Below are 15,885 nucleotides of genomic sequence, written 5' to 3' on the forward strand. Positions count from 1 at the left end.
ATACTGCAAAAATAAGGAAGCAATATCGGGACAAGAGTTTTAGCAATTTAAAAAAAAATTGTGGGATATAGGCATCACTGGCATTTATTGCCCATCCTTTGATGTGCTCAGAAGGTGATGGGCCTTTTTCATCTGAGGGGTTTCTCGGCCACTTCAGAGGCCAGACCGGGTGAGGGCAGCAGGTTTCCTTCCCTAAGGGACATTAGTGAATCAGTCGGGTTTTCACAACAATCCAACAGTTTTTTATTTCCGGATTTTTTTTGAACTCAATTTAAAATTGTCAAACTGTCATGGTGGGACTTGAACTCACCTTCTCTGGATTACTAGTCTGGTGATATGACCACTACGCTACCATATCCATTAGCATTTAGTATTGGCCATCCCTCTCTAGAGCAGACAAGAAAATCTTAACCCCAGCAGCTGCTTTCTAATATCAATACTGTTGTTTCCCATTGCATGTAGTGATGCTAAATAACATTTCGAGAGGTAGTACAGTCAATGGGCAGTCAGCGTGATCACAGATTACACCCTGACACATCAGAATATGACACCTGGCCACTGGTTTCAAGAAGCAAAATGTTTACCTATAATATCAGGCAGAGCTGTGAACCAGCAGTTGTCAGCCATTACAGCTGTGCACCAGCAGGTGTCAGCCATTACAGCTGTGCACCAGCAGGTGTCAGCCATTACTAACAAGTGGTTTTCCTGGAGATCCCTTTTAACAGCTCTTTTCCACCATGAGGGTGAATGGTTGCTTGAGCCCGTGGCAGCTCACCCAAGTGGCTGTTAATTCATTTGTGAGCCTAGAAGGTGAGAGTTGCCAGGCTATCTGTGCAGGGTGTCACAGCTGAGGCCAACGTCGACTGCACCCCATGCCCACACAGGGCATTTTCCAACAGGAACCTTGGCTGATTTGCTTCAGGTCTGAACCTGCGACCTTCTGGTCTGCATGGCTCAGTACTACATTTCGTGATGCCATTGGGACAACTCTTAAACCTGTCTGTATAAGTTATCAAATGAATACATTAAGCAGCATATTGAAAGTGGAGCAACAAAGCTCTCCTATCCATCGTATTTTGTAAAAATCAGCACCACTGACAGAGTTTAAAGGTTCTAGGTAAGAAAGTGATGGTTTGTTTCTTGAGCTTCATAGGTGATTGGTGTATCTTGCTTCTGACTCTTAGTTTGATATTTATACAACATGCTCAAATTATTGAGTGCCATACGGTAATTATTGAGTACAGCAGGACAAATTGTGACAAGGGCTATGTGCCCTTCAGTTGTCTGGAGTCCCCCAAGAATCTATCCTTGGTCCCCTCCTTTTTCTCATCTACATGCTGTTGCACGGCGACATCATCCGAAAACACAACGTCAGGTTCCACATGTACATTGACGACACCTAGCTCTACCTCATCACCTCTCCACTGCCTCTGATTTGTCATGTTACTTGCCTGACATCCAGTACTGGATGAGCAGAAATTTCATCCAACTAAATATTCGGAAGACCAAAGCCATTGTCTTCAGTCCCCGCCACAAATTCCAATCCCTAGCCACTGACTCGATCCCTCTCCCTGGCCAGTGCCCGAGGCTGAACCAGATCAATCGCAACCTTAGCATCCTATTTGACCCTGAGATGAGCTTCCAAACTCATATGCGCTCCTACGCCTACTTCCACCTCCGTAACATTACCAGTCTCTGTCCCTGCCTCAGCTCATCCGCTGCTGAAACCCTCATCCATGCCTTTGTTACCTCTAGACTTGACTATTCCAATGCTCTCCTGGCTGGCCTCCCACCCTCCATAAACTTGAGCTCATCCAAAATTCTGCTGCCCGTATCCTAACTTGCACCCAGTCCCGTTCACCCATCACCCCTGTGCTCGCTGACCTACATTGGCTCCTGATCCGGCATCTCCTCAATTTTAAAATTCTCAACCTGGTTTTCAAATTCCCTGCATGGCCTCTGATGGAGGGTCTCACCTAATTCTCAGCAGCCTCACCCAGTTCTGATGGCGACCTTTCAGATGCTGGCTTATCCATTGTGTATTTACACCATTTATTTTGTTTTTAAAATCAGAATTCTAGCATTTATCTGAATTTTTTTTCTTTGTTGCACACCCCTTCTTCTGTTAATAATGTTCTCACTTTAAGACGTTCCATAGCACTACCATACCACCATTTCAGAATTATATTTCAAACAACACCTACTGCCCCCTTAATCCCCTAAAATGTGGAAGCTTTCCTTTCTCTCTGATTAATGCGAGAATAATTATTAGGTGGCATAAGAACATAAGAGTTTTTAAGTTAACAAGAAAAGGCTATTAGGCCCAACAAAGCCTGTCCCTTTTTCAGAAATCACTCCCACCATGTCACTTAATCTCTTCCCTCTCCAGAAATGTATCCAATTGTCTCTCAAAGCCATCTACTATTCCTCATCGGATGCTAGATCTACATAGACAGCTTGAGTTGGGACTTTTGGCACAATATCCGCAAAGCCAGAAGTAAACTGTCCCAATTGTCTCAAGAGGAGAAAGATCTCACCACTTTAAAACTAAGATTAACTGAATGGTGTTGTACAAATGGAATACACAATGGGAATCTGTGGAAATCCCAGCCTCCTCTCCTGGGTGGAGGATAGCTTTGAAAGGGATTATTAAGCCCCATTTTAGTGGGGTTGTACTGACTATTCTTGGATGCCAATGACCTGGGTCATGCCAAGATAAAGAAGACGCAAATATTTCTATAAGGGTGACACATTCACTTCAAAATTCACGGAGGATTTGTCTGACGGCTCACTCTCAAATTCGTCACATGTGAATCAGGAGATCATCCAAGAGTGGGACCTGGATCCACATCCTCCATAGCTCACAAGTGAGCATGTATCTTTGGACTATCTGGAATAAAACCAGCGTATCATAATTTCCTGTTGTGTAACCACTCACTCTGGTTATATTTGCATGTGTGCTGTATTCTATGGTAAGAACGCTACTAAAGCGGTTCCATTTCAGAAACCAGGCATACATGGATAAGGAAAGATTATCATTTCACTAATGTCAGCTTGGTATATGGACTTCAGTTACACTATTCTTCAATCATTCCTAATATTGTATTTTTCCAAATACACAGTAATAGAACACAGAAATATTAGATCCACTGCATGATGGAACTAAATACTGTCAAAAATTGCTAAGGCTTTCTTGTTGAAAGACATCTTTGGGATGAGCAGAAATCAGGACCAGAAAACCATGACAACCAAATCTGTCATTACACTTTTTAAGCAAAACTCACTTGGGGTTTTGCCATTTCTTTTTAACTCGCTTCACCAACTTTGTCTACTCTTCTCTTATTGCTCTCCTCCCCCCTCCACCCATGACACATAACACTGGCCAAATAAGTATCCGGGCAACCTATTCTTAGGTCTCTGCCAATGGTGGTCATAAGCTGTGACTGTGCTGGGGTAGACTTCCTCCCCTTTGCTTAGAAACATAGAAAATAGGAGCAGGAGTAGGCCATTCGGCCCTTCGAGCCTGCTCCACCATTCAATATGATCATGGCTGATCCTCTATCTCAATACCATATTCCCGCTCTCTCCCCATACCCCTTGATGCCTTTTGTGTCTAGAAATCTATCTAGCTCCTTCCTAAATATATTTAGTGACTTGGCCTCCACAGCCTTCTGTGGTAGAGAATTCCAAAGGTTCACCACCCTCTGAGTGAATAAATTTCTCCTCATCTCAGTCCTAAATGTCCTACCCCGTATCCTGAGGCTGTGACCCCTCGTTCTGGACTCCCCCAGACAGGGGAAACATCCTCCCTGCATCCAATCTGTCTAGCTTGGTGTTTTCCTGAATGGTTCAGTAGACATATGGACACCTGCCCACCTCAATATCGATAAATACAGAACAGCACTCTCAAACTACTGTGTGGTGTGATATGACAGTATACTGACACATTGGACGACCATGCTTGTACCCCCATTTTCCACTGAATATTGTGCCGGCTCATGAGATTTTATGGATTTCTTCATCGTCGCCACAATCTACTTCTAGAAATTTCCACATAGAAAGAAGCCTTTCAGCCATCATGCCTTAGCCAGTGCTAGCTTCCTCCACCTGAGCTATCCAGGCTAATCCCATTTTCTCTGCTCTTTACAATCTTTCTTCATCAAATACTTATCTCAATGTCCCTTAATTGTTTTGAAAGTCTAGATTTCTAAAGATATCTGTGGTAACGCCTTTGCAGGAAGAAAATCCTCTTAACATCTCCCTTTCACGCTTGTAGAAATAATCCTGAGTCTCGGCCAATGGAAATAATCTTTCACAATTTATCCTCTCAAACTGTTTCAAAATTTTGAACACTTTCTATTAGATTCCTGCTTAGAAGCCTCGAATATCCAGGGGGCAGAGAGCTTATAAATGCAAGTAGGTCTGGGGCGGAGCATAGAATTGAACTAGATGCTTATTTGGAGTTAGTACGGGGGTAAAAGAGTTAGGTTGAAACAGATTAACTGCTTGAGAGAAAGGGGGGGCCACCTTGGCATGATTATCGGTGGCTCAGGGTGAGTTGGAGTGTGGAAGAGAGGACAGCAAGATTAGGCCCCATGTTTAATTCGTTTGAATTGCTTCAATTCAAACCAAATATCTAAACAAAGACTGCTCATCCCTAATAGTCATCAACATACAATAGCCAGCTTGTAGGCCACACAACATTGTGATGATGCAAAAAGGTAAGCAATACTGAAGTTGTATTCACAGGCGAAGCAGTAATGAAGTTATATTCACAAGAGAGACTATACCCTTCATTTTTTTATCAACAGAGATTATTATATCTGTTTTCAGTAACGGAGGCGTTGCAGATATTCCTGGCGCAGCAAAGGAAGGAAGAAAGAGAACAGGTGAGACAGAGGGAAAGTACAGTAAAATGCAATAGTATAATAATTCAGAAACTTAGAGGGAGAGACAGTAAACACTTGGGAAACAATAGGAACTAGGCAGAATGCACCATTTGGGCGCACCAATGAGCCATGTCGGGGAACAGGGGTAGGTTTCACTCCACAATCCTTCACATACGTAGGGTTGCCAACTCTGGCTGGATGTATCCCTGAAGGTTTCATCACGTGACCTCCCACCTCACCCAGTCAAACCGCCTTTTTCACGACTAATAAAATTAAAAACACCATTTTTTTTAAACCCCTATGATTTTTCTCCTGGGTTGCTGGCCGCAGTGTCTAGGAAATTAATCTTTAATTCCTGGAGACTCCAGGACAATCCTGGAGAGTTGGAAACCCTGCACATACTGAGTGCCAAGTCTTAAAAGTTGTGTCTTTGTGGGGAGGGGCTATGCTCGGCACCACCCAACAGAGAGGGAAGGAAAGAAAAATTGCAGAGACCGTCCACCTTGGACCCAACATCTCCCAGATTGACAGCCCAACCTTCTCAGCCAGGGACACAGCTTCATGCAGAAAGGGTGAAAAGAGTCTCACCCTAAAATAGAATCATTTATTTGAAGAGGAAAAAAAAAGGAACAAAACTATTGTTAGAAATTGGGCCTGTTAAAATCTCAGGCACAACCGACAGCTCATGCACGCTCAAGGGTTATGGCATTCGCTGTTAATCTAAGAAAAGTGCAGTTAATAATAAACAGCTAGGCAGCACAAATTCGGAAGAGTGCTGTGCTATCGATCAAGAGCGGCCAGCACCTCCAAGCCAGCCCATTTGATGCAATCCATGAAGTTATCTTTGCCTACAGACTCTGCCGTGTACAAACAGTTGTATATATGCAATACATATATATATATACATATATAAAAAGAAGTAAAGAGCCGTCAGCTGTGACTCCACCCGACTAGTGCACCCCAAACAGTTGCAACTCAAAGACCCAACGCACGGCAAACAACCACAAACTCAAAACCATGCAGGTTACCTTTGCCCGCCCCTGGTGCGGTTTGGTGAATCACTGCTAATAATCAGAGAGAGAGAGAGAAGTGGGGGAAGAGAATCACAGAAAAACCAGAAACTGTATAATTAGGAGCACACCAGAGATACGCGCAAAAAAAAGGACAAATATTAAAACACACTCATACCGCTTGTGAATTGAGCAGATTTTTTAAAGCTATGACACAGTGGGCAAACAGCGTGCAAACACTGCGGGGTGGAAACCTGTCTTGGGCGAAACGGGCGGTCTATCACGTTGGCCTGATCTGATACCGCCCGTTTAGCAATATTGCCCAAGACCGATTTCTACCCCAACTTGTTCGTCTGAAATTCCTCTACTTTAGTGGAAGCTACACCTCATTGAAAGCAAAAGCAAAACCATTCGGTGTCTGCACACTCCTACCCCACGGTGTAATTTCAGGGCTGGGAGGAGAAGCTTGTTTCCCCACACATGACGGTTTCAACTTAAATGGTAAGTGTCGCCAGTAAGTGTTATAAGACACGCTGCAAGTGATTCTTTCGACTGCACTGCCCCAGGTAAGGCAACGGAATGATACAGATGGGAGGTTTGACCAAGACATCAAGGGCCAGGAGACCTCCTGCATAGACTGGCGATTTGTAAAAATATACCGTGTTCTTGTTTTACTTTATTTTTATGGGTGAAAGTTTTGTCAGGATTTAATTAAAGCACTTAATTACTGGGCACGCACCAGGATCTTTGCAACAGAATCAGGTACATCTGGCAAGAGTACAATTTTCACGGCTTCCTATCCACGGGCCTTGTATCCAAACTGTGATCATCCTATTGGAAACAATAGTAGTGATCTCCTGTGGTCTCCATGTGCGGCAACAGCCTTGGAGAAATGAGAGATGATTTACTCCTGGTCAGAATCTCCACTGAAATCATTAAAGACCCTTCAAAGGAGGGTGGCATTTGTGATTTGACAGAAGAGACCGACCGGAGGAAATGCTTCTGCGTTTTCTTTCAATGTTGCTGCGCACGACAACCAGGAGCAATAATGTCCCCAATTGGCAGAATGAAACTTAAAATCGTCCAGTCAATGTCGCAAAAAAATAAACACAATACTTTTTGTAAAGAAGAAACTTAATACAAATACCCACAGGATCAACAAGAAGCCTTTTAAGTCTGGTACTGATCAAAAACAGCAGTCATGAACATGAAACATGTGTTAGGCAATTTTCAGTAAACAAATTAAATGTAAGTTCCAAATAGATGATTGTGCTTTTTTGAAAAAACATTAGTAAATTTGGATCCCTTTTCCATCTATCTCCAACCGGGAGGACCTTGACTCTTTTCTTTGAACTGCCACTACACCTGAGTGATCATCATAGACTTCCCCACAATTCCTGTCCCTGCTATGCCTTGACTGACTGGCTGAAGGAGCAGAGAGTTTGCGTGACTGGAAGCCTCGGGACTGCAGGCTATAATCTGGGTTGCGCAAGATGCAAGCTCTGCGCTGTTAACAGCTACCAAACCACCTGGACTACTTCAGACTTTTCTTCCCCCTCCCCATTTAGTTCCCTCCACTCCTGGAGGTGCTGAGTTTTGTTGGGACAGGTGTCGGCAGCACCCCCCCACCCCTCCCCCCCCAACCCCCGCACCCAAGTACCTCGCTCGAGTGGCCATTCTTCATGTGTCAGTCCTGACAGTATGTCCTTCCCAAGGGACAGCACCTTGACATGGCGTGCTCCTATGACCCTGAGAGCCATGCTGGTGGGAGTATAACTCCTGATAGGGCCACCCAAGCCAGACAGGTCAAAAGGTAGGAGCCAGACTAAAGGCCAGTCCAGCGGTCCTCCTGGTAAGGGGGTCGTGAGTCAGGCTAAAATGCCTTTTGTTACGGAAACAACCCAGAGACGAGTCTGTTACAGACTTGCAAATATAAACATCAATTGTGGAGAACGGCCACCAACAAAGCAAGTTGATTCTCTGATCAGAGTCAATACCTTGTTCTGGACAAGAGAGCAGTGGAAGAAATGGTTGCCTCACATGCCACTAGGCACAGGAGGCTCCAACTCACTAACCTGACAGTAGATACAACTGCGAGTAGCATCACAAGCGAGACCCCCCAATCCACCCCCAACCCTGTCACCCACACAGTTACACTACCGCAGGGAGGGGAATCCTGGATAAGGACCAGGAGTGGGTAAACCCTGGACGATTTTTCCCAGATGCCAATTGTGGCAACCACGAAAACTACTGCTGGGTCAGACTGGGAATCGAACCCGGGACCTTCCAGTCCATACGTCTCATTACTACAACAAGGCTGTGCCCTTACCAATGAGCCATTGGGGGACTTAGACTTTCTTTATAAAAAAAACAGAAAGAAAGAGCAAAGACATTTAAAGCATTTTAGTAAAGCAGTGTTAAGTGTCAGCAACGACAGCCGAGAACAACACTGAACAGTTTCTGGAGGCAGCGGTACCTTCATCCATGACTGTAATGGCTTCCTCAGTTAACTTGCTGCCAGCTCCCACACTGGTGAAGGCGTTGAGATAGAACTTGTAGCGGGTGCTGTAGTTTAGGTTTTTCAGAGTCCAGCTGGTTTCATTTTCTGCAGGGATCGTAATCTCCACCGGAGGGCCCAACTCATGGGTACTGTTAACTGAAAGGCAGTGAGCAGATAAATCTTTGGGCTCGATTTTACAATGGTGGCGCGTTGGCAGCGGGGGCGTGAAGGTGCGCGTGGCAAACCCGCATGAACAAAACTTACCGTTTCCTGATTGACAGGCTGGCTGCCGTCAGGAGCTGCAACGTGATGCGGGGAGGGGGGGCGAGAAACAGAGAGCAAGACGTCATCTGGCGCTGGACGGGAAGATCAAGGGGGGGAGGGGAAGATCGGGGGGGTAAAGAGGGGGACGTCGGGGGGGTGAAGAGGAGGACGTCGGGGGGGGTGAAGAGGGGGACGTCGGGGGGGGTGAAGAGGAGGACGTCGGGGGGGTGAAGAGGAGGACGTCGGGGGGGGGTGAAGAGGGGGACGTCGGGGGGGTGAAGAGGAGGACGTCGGGGGGGTGAAGAGGGGGACGTCGGGGGGGTGAAGAGGGGGACGTCGGGGGGGGGTGAAGAGGGGGACGTCGGGGGGGGGGTGAAGAGGGGGACGTCGGGGGGGGGTGAAGAGGGGGACGTCGGGGGGGGTGAAGAGGGGGACGTCGGGGGGGGTGAAGAGGGGGACGTCGGGGGGGGTGAAGAGGGGGACGTCGGGGGGGGTGATGAGGGGGACGTCGGGGGGGGTGAAGAGGGGGACGTCGGGGGGGGTGAAGAGGGGGACGTCGGGGGGGGTGAAGAGGGGGACGTCGGGGGGGGTGAAGAGGGGGACGTCGGGGGGGGTGAAGAGGGGGACGTCGGGGGGGGGGTGAAGAGGGGGACGTCGGGGGGGGTGAAGAGGGGGACGTCGGGGGGGTGAAGAGGGGGACGTCGGGAGGGGGTGAAGAGAGGGACGTCGGGGGGGGGTGAAGAGAGGGACGTCGGGGGGGGGTGAAGAGAGGGACGTCGGGGGGGGGTGAAGAGAGGGACGTCGGGGGGGGGTGAAGAGAGGGACGTCGGGGGGGGGTGAAGAGAGGGACGTCGGGGGGGGTGAAGAGAGGGACGTCGGGGGGGGGTGAAGAGAGGGACGTCGGGGGGGGTGAAGAGAGGGACGTCGGGGGGGTGAAGAGGGGGACGTCGGGGGGGTGAAGAGGGGGACGTCGGGGGTGTGAAGAGGGGGACGTCGGGGGGGTGAAGAGGGGGACGTCGGGGGGGGTGAAGAGGGGGACGTCGGGGGGGTGAAGAGGGGGACGTCGGGGGGGTGAAGAGGGGGACGTCGGGGGGGTGAAGAGGGGGACGTCGGGAGGGTGAAGAGGGGGACGTCGGGGGGGTGAAGAGGGGGACGTCGGGGGGGTGAAGAGGGGGACGTCGGGGGGGTGAAGAGGGGGACGTCGGGGGGGTGAAGAGGGGGACGTCGGGGGGGGTGAAGAGGGGGACGTCGGGGGGGTGAAGAGGGGGACGTCGGGGGGGTGAAGAGGGGGACGTCGGGGGGGTGAAGAGGGGGACGTCGGGGGGGTGAAGAGGGGGACGTCGGGGGGGTGAAGAGGGGGACGTCGGGGGGGTGAAGAGGGGGACGTCGGGGGGGTGAAGAGGGGGACGTCGGGGGGGTGAAGAGGGGGACGTCGGGGGGGTGAAGAGGGGGACGTCGGGGGGGTGAAGAGGGGGACGTCGGGAGGGTGAAGAGAGGGACGTCGGGAGGGTGAAGAGAGGGACGTCGGGAGGGTGAAGAGGGGGACGTCGGGAGGGTGAAGAGGGGGACGTCGGGAGGGTGAAGAGGGGGACGTCGGGAGGGTGAAGAGGGGGACGTCGGGAGGGTGAAGAGGGGGACGTCGGGGGGGGGGTGAAGACGGGGACGTCGGGGGGGGGGGGTGAAGACGGGGACGTCGGGGGGGTGAAGAGAGGGACGTCGGGGGGGGTTGAAGAGAGGGACATCGGGGGGAGGGGTGAAGAGAGGGACATCGGGGGGGGGGGTGAAGAGAGGGACATCGGGGGCGGGTGAAGAGAGGGACATCGGGGGGGGGGGGTGAAGAGAGGGACATCGGGGGGGGGGGGTGAAGAGGGGGATGTCAGAGAGGGAGACATTGGAGCAGGGTGCAAAGGAAGGTTCATTTTGTGTTTTCACTTCCGTCTATGGTTTTTTACTTAATTTATTTAGTTTCTTGTTCCCTGATCCGGCCCTTCATGTCTGGTGAAACCAGGTGTAAATCAGAAGCGGTGGGCAAGCCGCCCAGGTAAGTTAAAAATCATTCTAATTACTTCATCTGTCACAGGTAAAGTGCCTTAAGTACCTCAATGAGGTACATTTGGCTCTGTAACTGACATCCGGCCGGCTTTAATTGCTGGCGGGACTTCCGTTTTCGGCTCGCCCACGCACACAGGTGGGTCCCTGGGAAACTCGGAAGTCAGCGGGTTGGAGCCGGCTTCTGAGCCCGAACGCTATTTCCGCGATTTTCAGGTTTTATTTCAGATTTCCAGCATGTGCAATATTTTACTTTTGTTTCATTGACTTCCACTGCTCAACAGAACTGAAGCGACTGTACAGGCGATGGCAAAAATAATCCATAAACTAATCTTATTGAACAACTGAAGCAAAACCGTCTCTTCTGAGCCTGGGAGACCCTTCTCTTCAAACCACGCTCATCTCACCCGATGCACTAGTTACATGTCACCTACATATAAATTACAACCCTGAAATGTGGATCGAGAAGTCATTTCAGGAATAAATGTGACATTTTTGGTCTATTTATTTTTGGACGCAAAAGCTCGAAATGCCAACAATTAACACTGGTTACACTTGGCCTGTTTAGAACAGACTGCACAGTGCAAGTCCCTCTTGCTACTAGTGTGGAATGCCAATGAAGCTCATCACTGCAGCACTCTTGGCAATCGTACAACCTCATAAATCAGGAGGCAACTGAAGCAGCCAAAGAGGGGCTTGGCTTTTTATTGTGAAACAAGGCAAAACTAACATACTGTTTTTACTGTTTATTTTCGTTTGGGGGGTAAATGTCATGAATTAGGAGTTCCTGGTGCTGAGCTTCTTGTGTCAGGAGCGTATATTGGGAACTCAAGCAGGTGAATGTGCCTGGTTCATGGCCTGCTGGCCAGAGTGCACTCCAAGCCACATTCTCACTATGTGCTCCTGTTGCACGAAACTCTGCACCAGAAACGCTAATTCGTAAAATCTATCCCCTAGTTTTCTTACATCAAAGAAAAACTTACTGAAAAGTTTGTAAACTGCATAACTGCGTAAATTTTACTTCTGAGAGAAAGCCTAGCTTGGTTAGAGAGGGAGAAAAGAGTGAGTGAAGAGAGAGGAAGACGAGGGAGGGGGAAGAGGGGATAATAAGAGAGAGGAGAAAAGGAGAGCAGGTAAAGAATAGAGGGTAAAAAAAGGTTAAAATAGAGGGTAAGAGAGAGGTATGAGAGAGGGTTGAGAGGGGTATGGGAGAGGGGTGAGAGGGGTATGGGAGAGGGGTGAGAGGGGTATGGGAGAGGGGTGAGAGGGGTATGGGAGAGGGGTGAGAGGGGTATGGGAGAGGGGTGAGAGGGGTATGGGAGATGGGTGAGAGGGGTATGAGAGAGGGGTGAGGGGGGTATGAGAGAGGGGTGAGGGGGTATGAGAGAGGGGTGAGGGGGGTATGAGAGAGGGGTGAGGGGGGTATGAGAGAGGGGTGAGGGGGGTATGAGAGAGGGGTGAGGGGGTATGAGAGAGGGGTGAGGGGGGTATGAGAGAGGGGTGAGGGGGGTATGAGAGAGGGGTGAGGGGGGTATGAGAGAGGGGTGAGAGGGGTATGGGAGAGGGGTGAGGGGGGTATGAGAGAGGGGTGAGGGGGTATGAGAGAGGGGTGAGGGGGGTATGAGAGAGGGGTGAGGGGGGTATGAGAGAGGGGTGAGGGGGGTATGAGAGAGGGGTGAGGGGGTATGAGAGAGGGGTGAGGGGGGTATGAGAGAGGGGTGAGGGGGGTATGAGAGAGGGGTGAGAGAGTAGGGTAAGAGAGAGGGGTGAGGGGGGTATGGGAGAGGGGTGAGGGGGGTATGAGAGAGGGGTGAGGGGGTATGAGAGAGGGGTGAGGGGGGTATGAGAGAGGGGTGAGGGGGGTATGAGAGAGGGGTGAGGGGGGTATGAGAGAGGGGTGAGGGGGTATGAGAGAGGGGTGAGGGGGTATGAGAGAGGGGTGAGGGGGTATGAGAGAGGGGTGAGGGGGGTATGAGAGAGGGGTGAGGGGGGTATGAGAGAGGGGTGAGGGGGGTATGAGAGAGGGGTGAGGGGGGTATGAGAGAGGGGTGAGGGGGGTATGAGAGAGGGGTGAGGGGGGTATGAGAGAGGGGTGAGGGGGGTATGAGAGAGGGGTGAGGGGGGTATGAGAGAGGGGTGAGGGGGGTATGAGAGAGGGGTGAGGGGGGTATGAGAGAGGGGTGAGAGAGTAGGGTAAGAGAGAGGGGTTAGAGAGAGGGGTTAGAGAGAAGGGTAAGAGGGGTTAGAGAGAAGGGTAAGAGAGAGGGGTTAGAGAGACAGACAGACAGAAAAAAACGAGAATGATACTGATCACACCACCTATACTTTATTTTGTTTACATTAAGAATTGCAAATGATTATTGCTTACAGAAAATGTAATTTTTTTAGGGTACTGCAATGTTGTGACTTTGCTCAGGCTAGAGCAATATTTGAGCATGTTTTTCCAAATGATTTTAAAATAAGCTGGACGATAAATTTAAGAAGCTTCTTGAATAAAAGTTTCATATCAAAATGTTTCACAGCAAATTTCAACTTATTATTTTACTTCAGAGTCTAGCTCAGAGACAAAGGCAGATTGTTTACAGCACCTATGCTTTCTTTTGTTTACAATTCAAAAAAATATTGCTTGCCTAAAGGTTTAATTTTGAAGTTAGGCCATTTATGTCAAGATTTCTCCCCTCTGCACTACTGCTAAAACTCTTCATTGACGTTAAACTTCAGAACCCATCATCCTGCTTCCAAACCACAAGATGTCCTTCTTTCCAGTACTACTTAATCCTCCAATACAACTTGAGTGACCCAATCTGCAATCCATATATTAAAAATTTGAAGTCTGCACAAATTTTTGCAGACTTTTTCCGTTATAAATTCTTATGTCCACATTTAAAATATAAACTGCCTATGTTAACTTGTAACACTGCCAGTAGACATGATGTGGAGATGCCGGTGATGGACTGGGGTTGACAATTGTAAACAATTTTACAACACCAAGTTATAGTCCAGCAATTTTATTTTAAATTCACAAGCTTTCGGAGGCTTCCCCCTTCGTCAGGTGAATTTTCACATCGTTCACCTGACGAAGGGGGAAGCCTCCGAAAGCTTGTGAATTTAAAATAAAATTGCTGGACTATAACTTGGTGTTGTAAAATTGTTTACAACTGCCAGTAGAGGCATTGCACCATCACAGGCAGGAGGGTATAATTACAGGGTCAAAAGTTTACATAGGCAGTTTGCATTACAAATGTGGACACAAGAATTTGTTATAGAAACATCTAAAAATAAGGACAGAATGTACAACTTTAAAATGGTGACCTAATTACGTCTGTGTTCCCTGATCTAATTCTGCGCCGTTTTCTAATCCTCCTTCATCTGAGGACGACACATGGTCTGGACTCCCCGTGTGAAAAGCCACGGGAGATATTACATTTTAGCAAAAGAGAGGCAGTGGCTGTTTCTGGGGAAATGTACCTTTGGCACAGGACAGGAATGGTTGAGGCTGAAACTTTAGAGTGAAGAGGATTTAGATAATACTAAAGAAATTATATTGGTGTACAATTCAGTTAAACGCATAATAACTGGTGCTCAGTGCAGATACAATTCAAGAGGTATCAGTGGGTTTCATTCAATCTGTGCACCATATCCTCTGTTAAAATGTTTATTGTTTTAATGCAGACAGTTAAAGGTTCCACAACTCCTGCGATATAGATACTCACTGGGCTGGTATTTGAGTGTGTATCCTTTGAGAATACCATTCGGGTGGAGTGGAGGGCCCCACTGCAGGGTCAAAGAGTCAAGGGTTGGGCTTGTAATCTTCAAGTATTCTGGAGAGCTGGGCACTGGTAAAAAGTAAATGCACAAACATTAATATATATATAAATATCATTTGGACAAGTAAACTGTATTTCAGTGCTTTTTTAGGAGATCTGACATAGGAAGATCAACATTAGGGATTGTACAAATTTATCTGTTATGAAAGACATTTTCATGCTACTGCAAATGTTTATGCAATGCTTACATGACAATATAAGAGCAGAAAAGGCTGGCATAGGAAGAGGCCATTCAGTCCATTGAAGCCCACCCCTCTCGCACACAGTAAAACTTACATTTAGATAATGCCTAATCATGCTGAAACATAACATCATAAGAAATAGGAGCAGGAGTAGGCCATACGGCCCCTCGAGCCTGCTCCGCCATTCAATCAGATCATGGCTGATCTTTGACCTCAACTCCACTTTCCTGCCCGATCCCCAAATCCCTTGATTCCCTTAGAGTCCAAAAATCTTATCGATTTCAGCCTTGAATATACTCAACGACTCAGCACCCACAGCCCTCTGAGGTAGAGAATTCCAAAGATTCACAACCCCCTGAGTGAAGAATTGCCTCCTCATCTCAATCCAAAATGGCCGACCCCTTATCCTGAGACTATGCCCCCCAGTTCGAGACTTTTCAGTCATGGGAAGCAGCCTCTCAGCATCTATCCTGTCAAGCCCTCTAAGAATTTTATACGTTTCAATGAGATCACCTCTCATTCTTCTAAACTCCAGAGAATATAGGCCCAATCTACTCAATCTCTCTTCATAGGACAACCCTCTCATCCCAGGAATCAATCTAGTGAACCTTCGTTGCATCCCCTCTAAGGCAAGTATATCCTTCCTTAGGTAAGGAGATCACAACTGTACACAGTACTCCAGGTGTGGTCTCTCCAAAGCCCAGTACAATTGCAGTAGACTTCCTTACTCTTGTACTCCAACCCCCTTGCAATAAAGGCCAACATACCATTTGCCTTCCTAATTGCTTGCTGTACCTGCATGTTAGCTCTCTGTGTTTCATGCACAAGGACACCCAAATCCCTCTGAATACCAACATTTAATAGTTACCCACCGTTTTAAAAATATTCTGTTTTTCCATTCTTCCTACCAGAGTGAATAACCTCACATTTCCCCACATTATACTCCATCTGCCACCTTCGTGGCCACTCACTTCACGATTTTAACAGTGAAAAACGGGTGGGTTGGGGAAGGGGGGCATACAAAATCGCAACCATTTCAGACCCGCCCCAAACCCGCCCATTTCCGGTTCTCACCGGGGCGGGACGAGGGGCGGGCGACCAACGTGCTCGCAGGAGGCAGGTCAGGCATTAAAACCTTTCAAGGAGGCTTCGGGCCTCGATTTA

General features: G+C 48.3%; 1 protein-coding gene across 1 annotated transcript in view; it reads right to left on the reverse strand.

The window, feature by feature from the left end:
* The window catches only part of nrcama (neuronal cell adhesion molecule a), a 233,674-nt gene that overhangs the window by 43,162 nt on the left and 174,627 nt on the right, over positions 1–15,885 (reverse strand). The window contains 3 exon segments of the mRNA XM_067999886.1: positions 5,918–5,953; positions 8,376–8,555; positions 14,426–14,548. Coding sequence (XP_067855987.1) covers positions 5,918–5,953; positions 8,376–8,555; positions 14,426–14,548 — 339 coding nt within the window.

The sequence above is a fragment of the Heptranchias perlo genome, chromosome 18, assembly GCF_035084215.1.
Source record: "Heptranchias perlo isolate sHepPer1 chromosome 18, sHepPer1.hap1, whole genome shotgun sequence".
NCBI classification, from domain to species: domain Eukaryota; kingdom Metazoa; phylum Chordata; class Chondrichthyes; order Hexanchiformes; family Hexanchidae; genus Heptranchias; species Heptranchias perlo.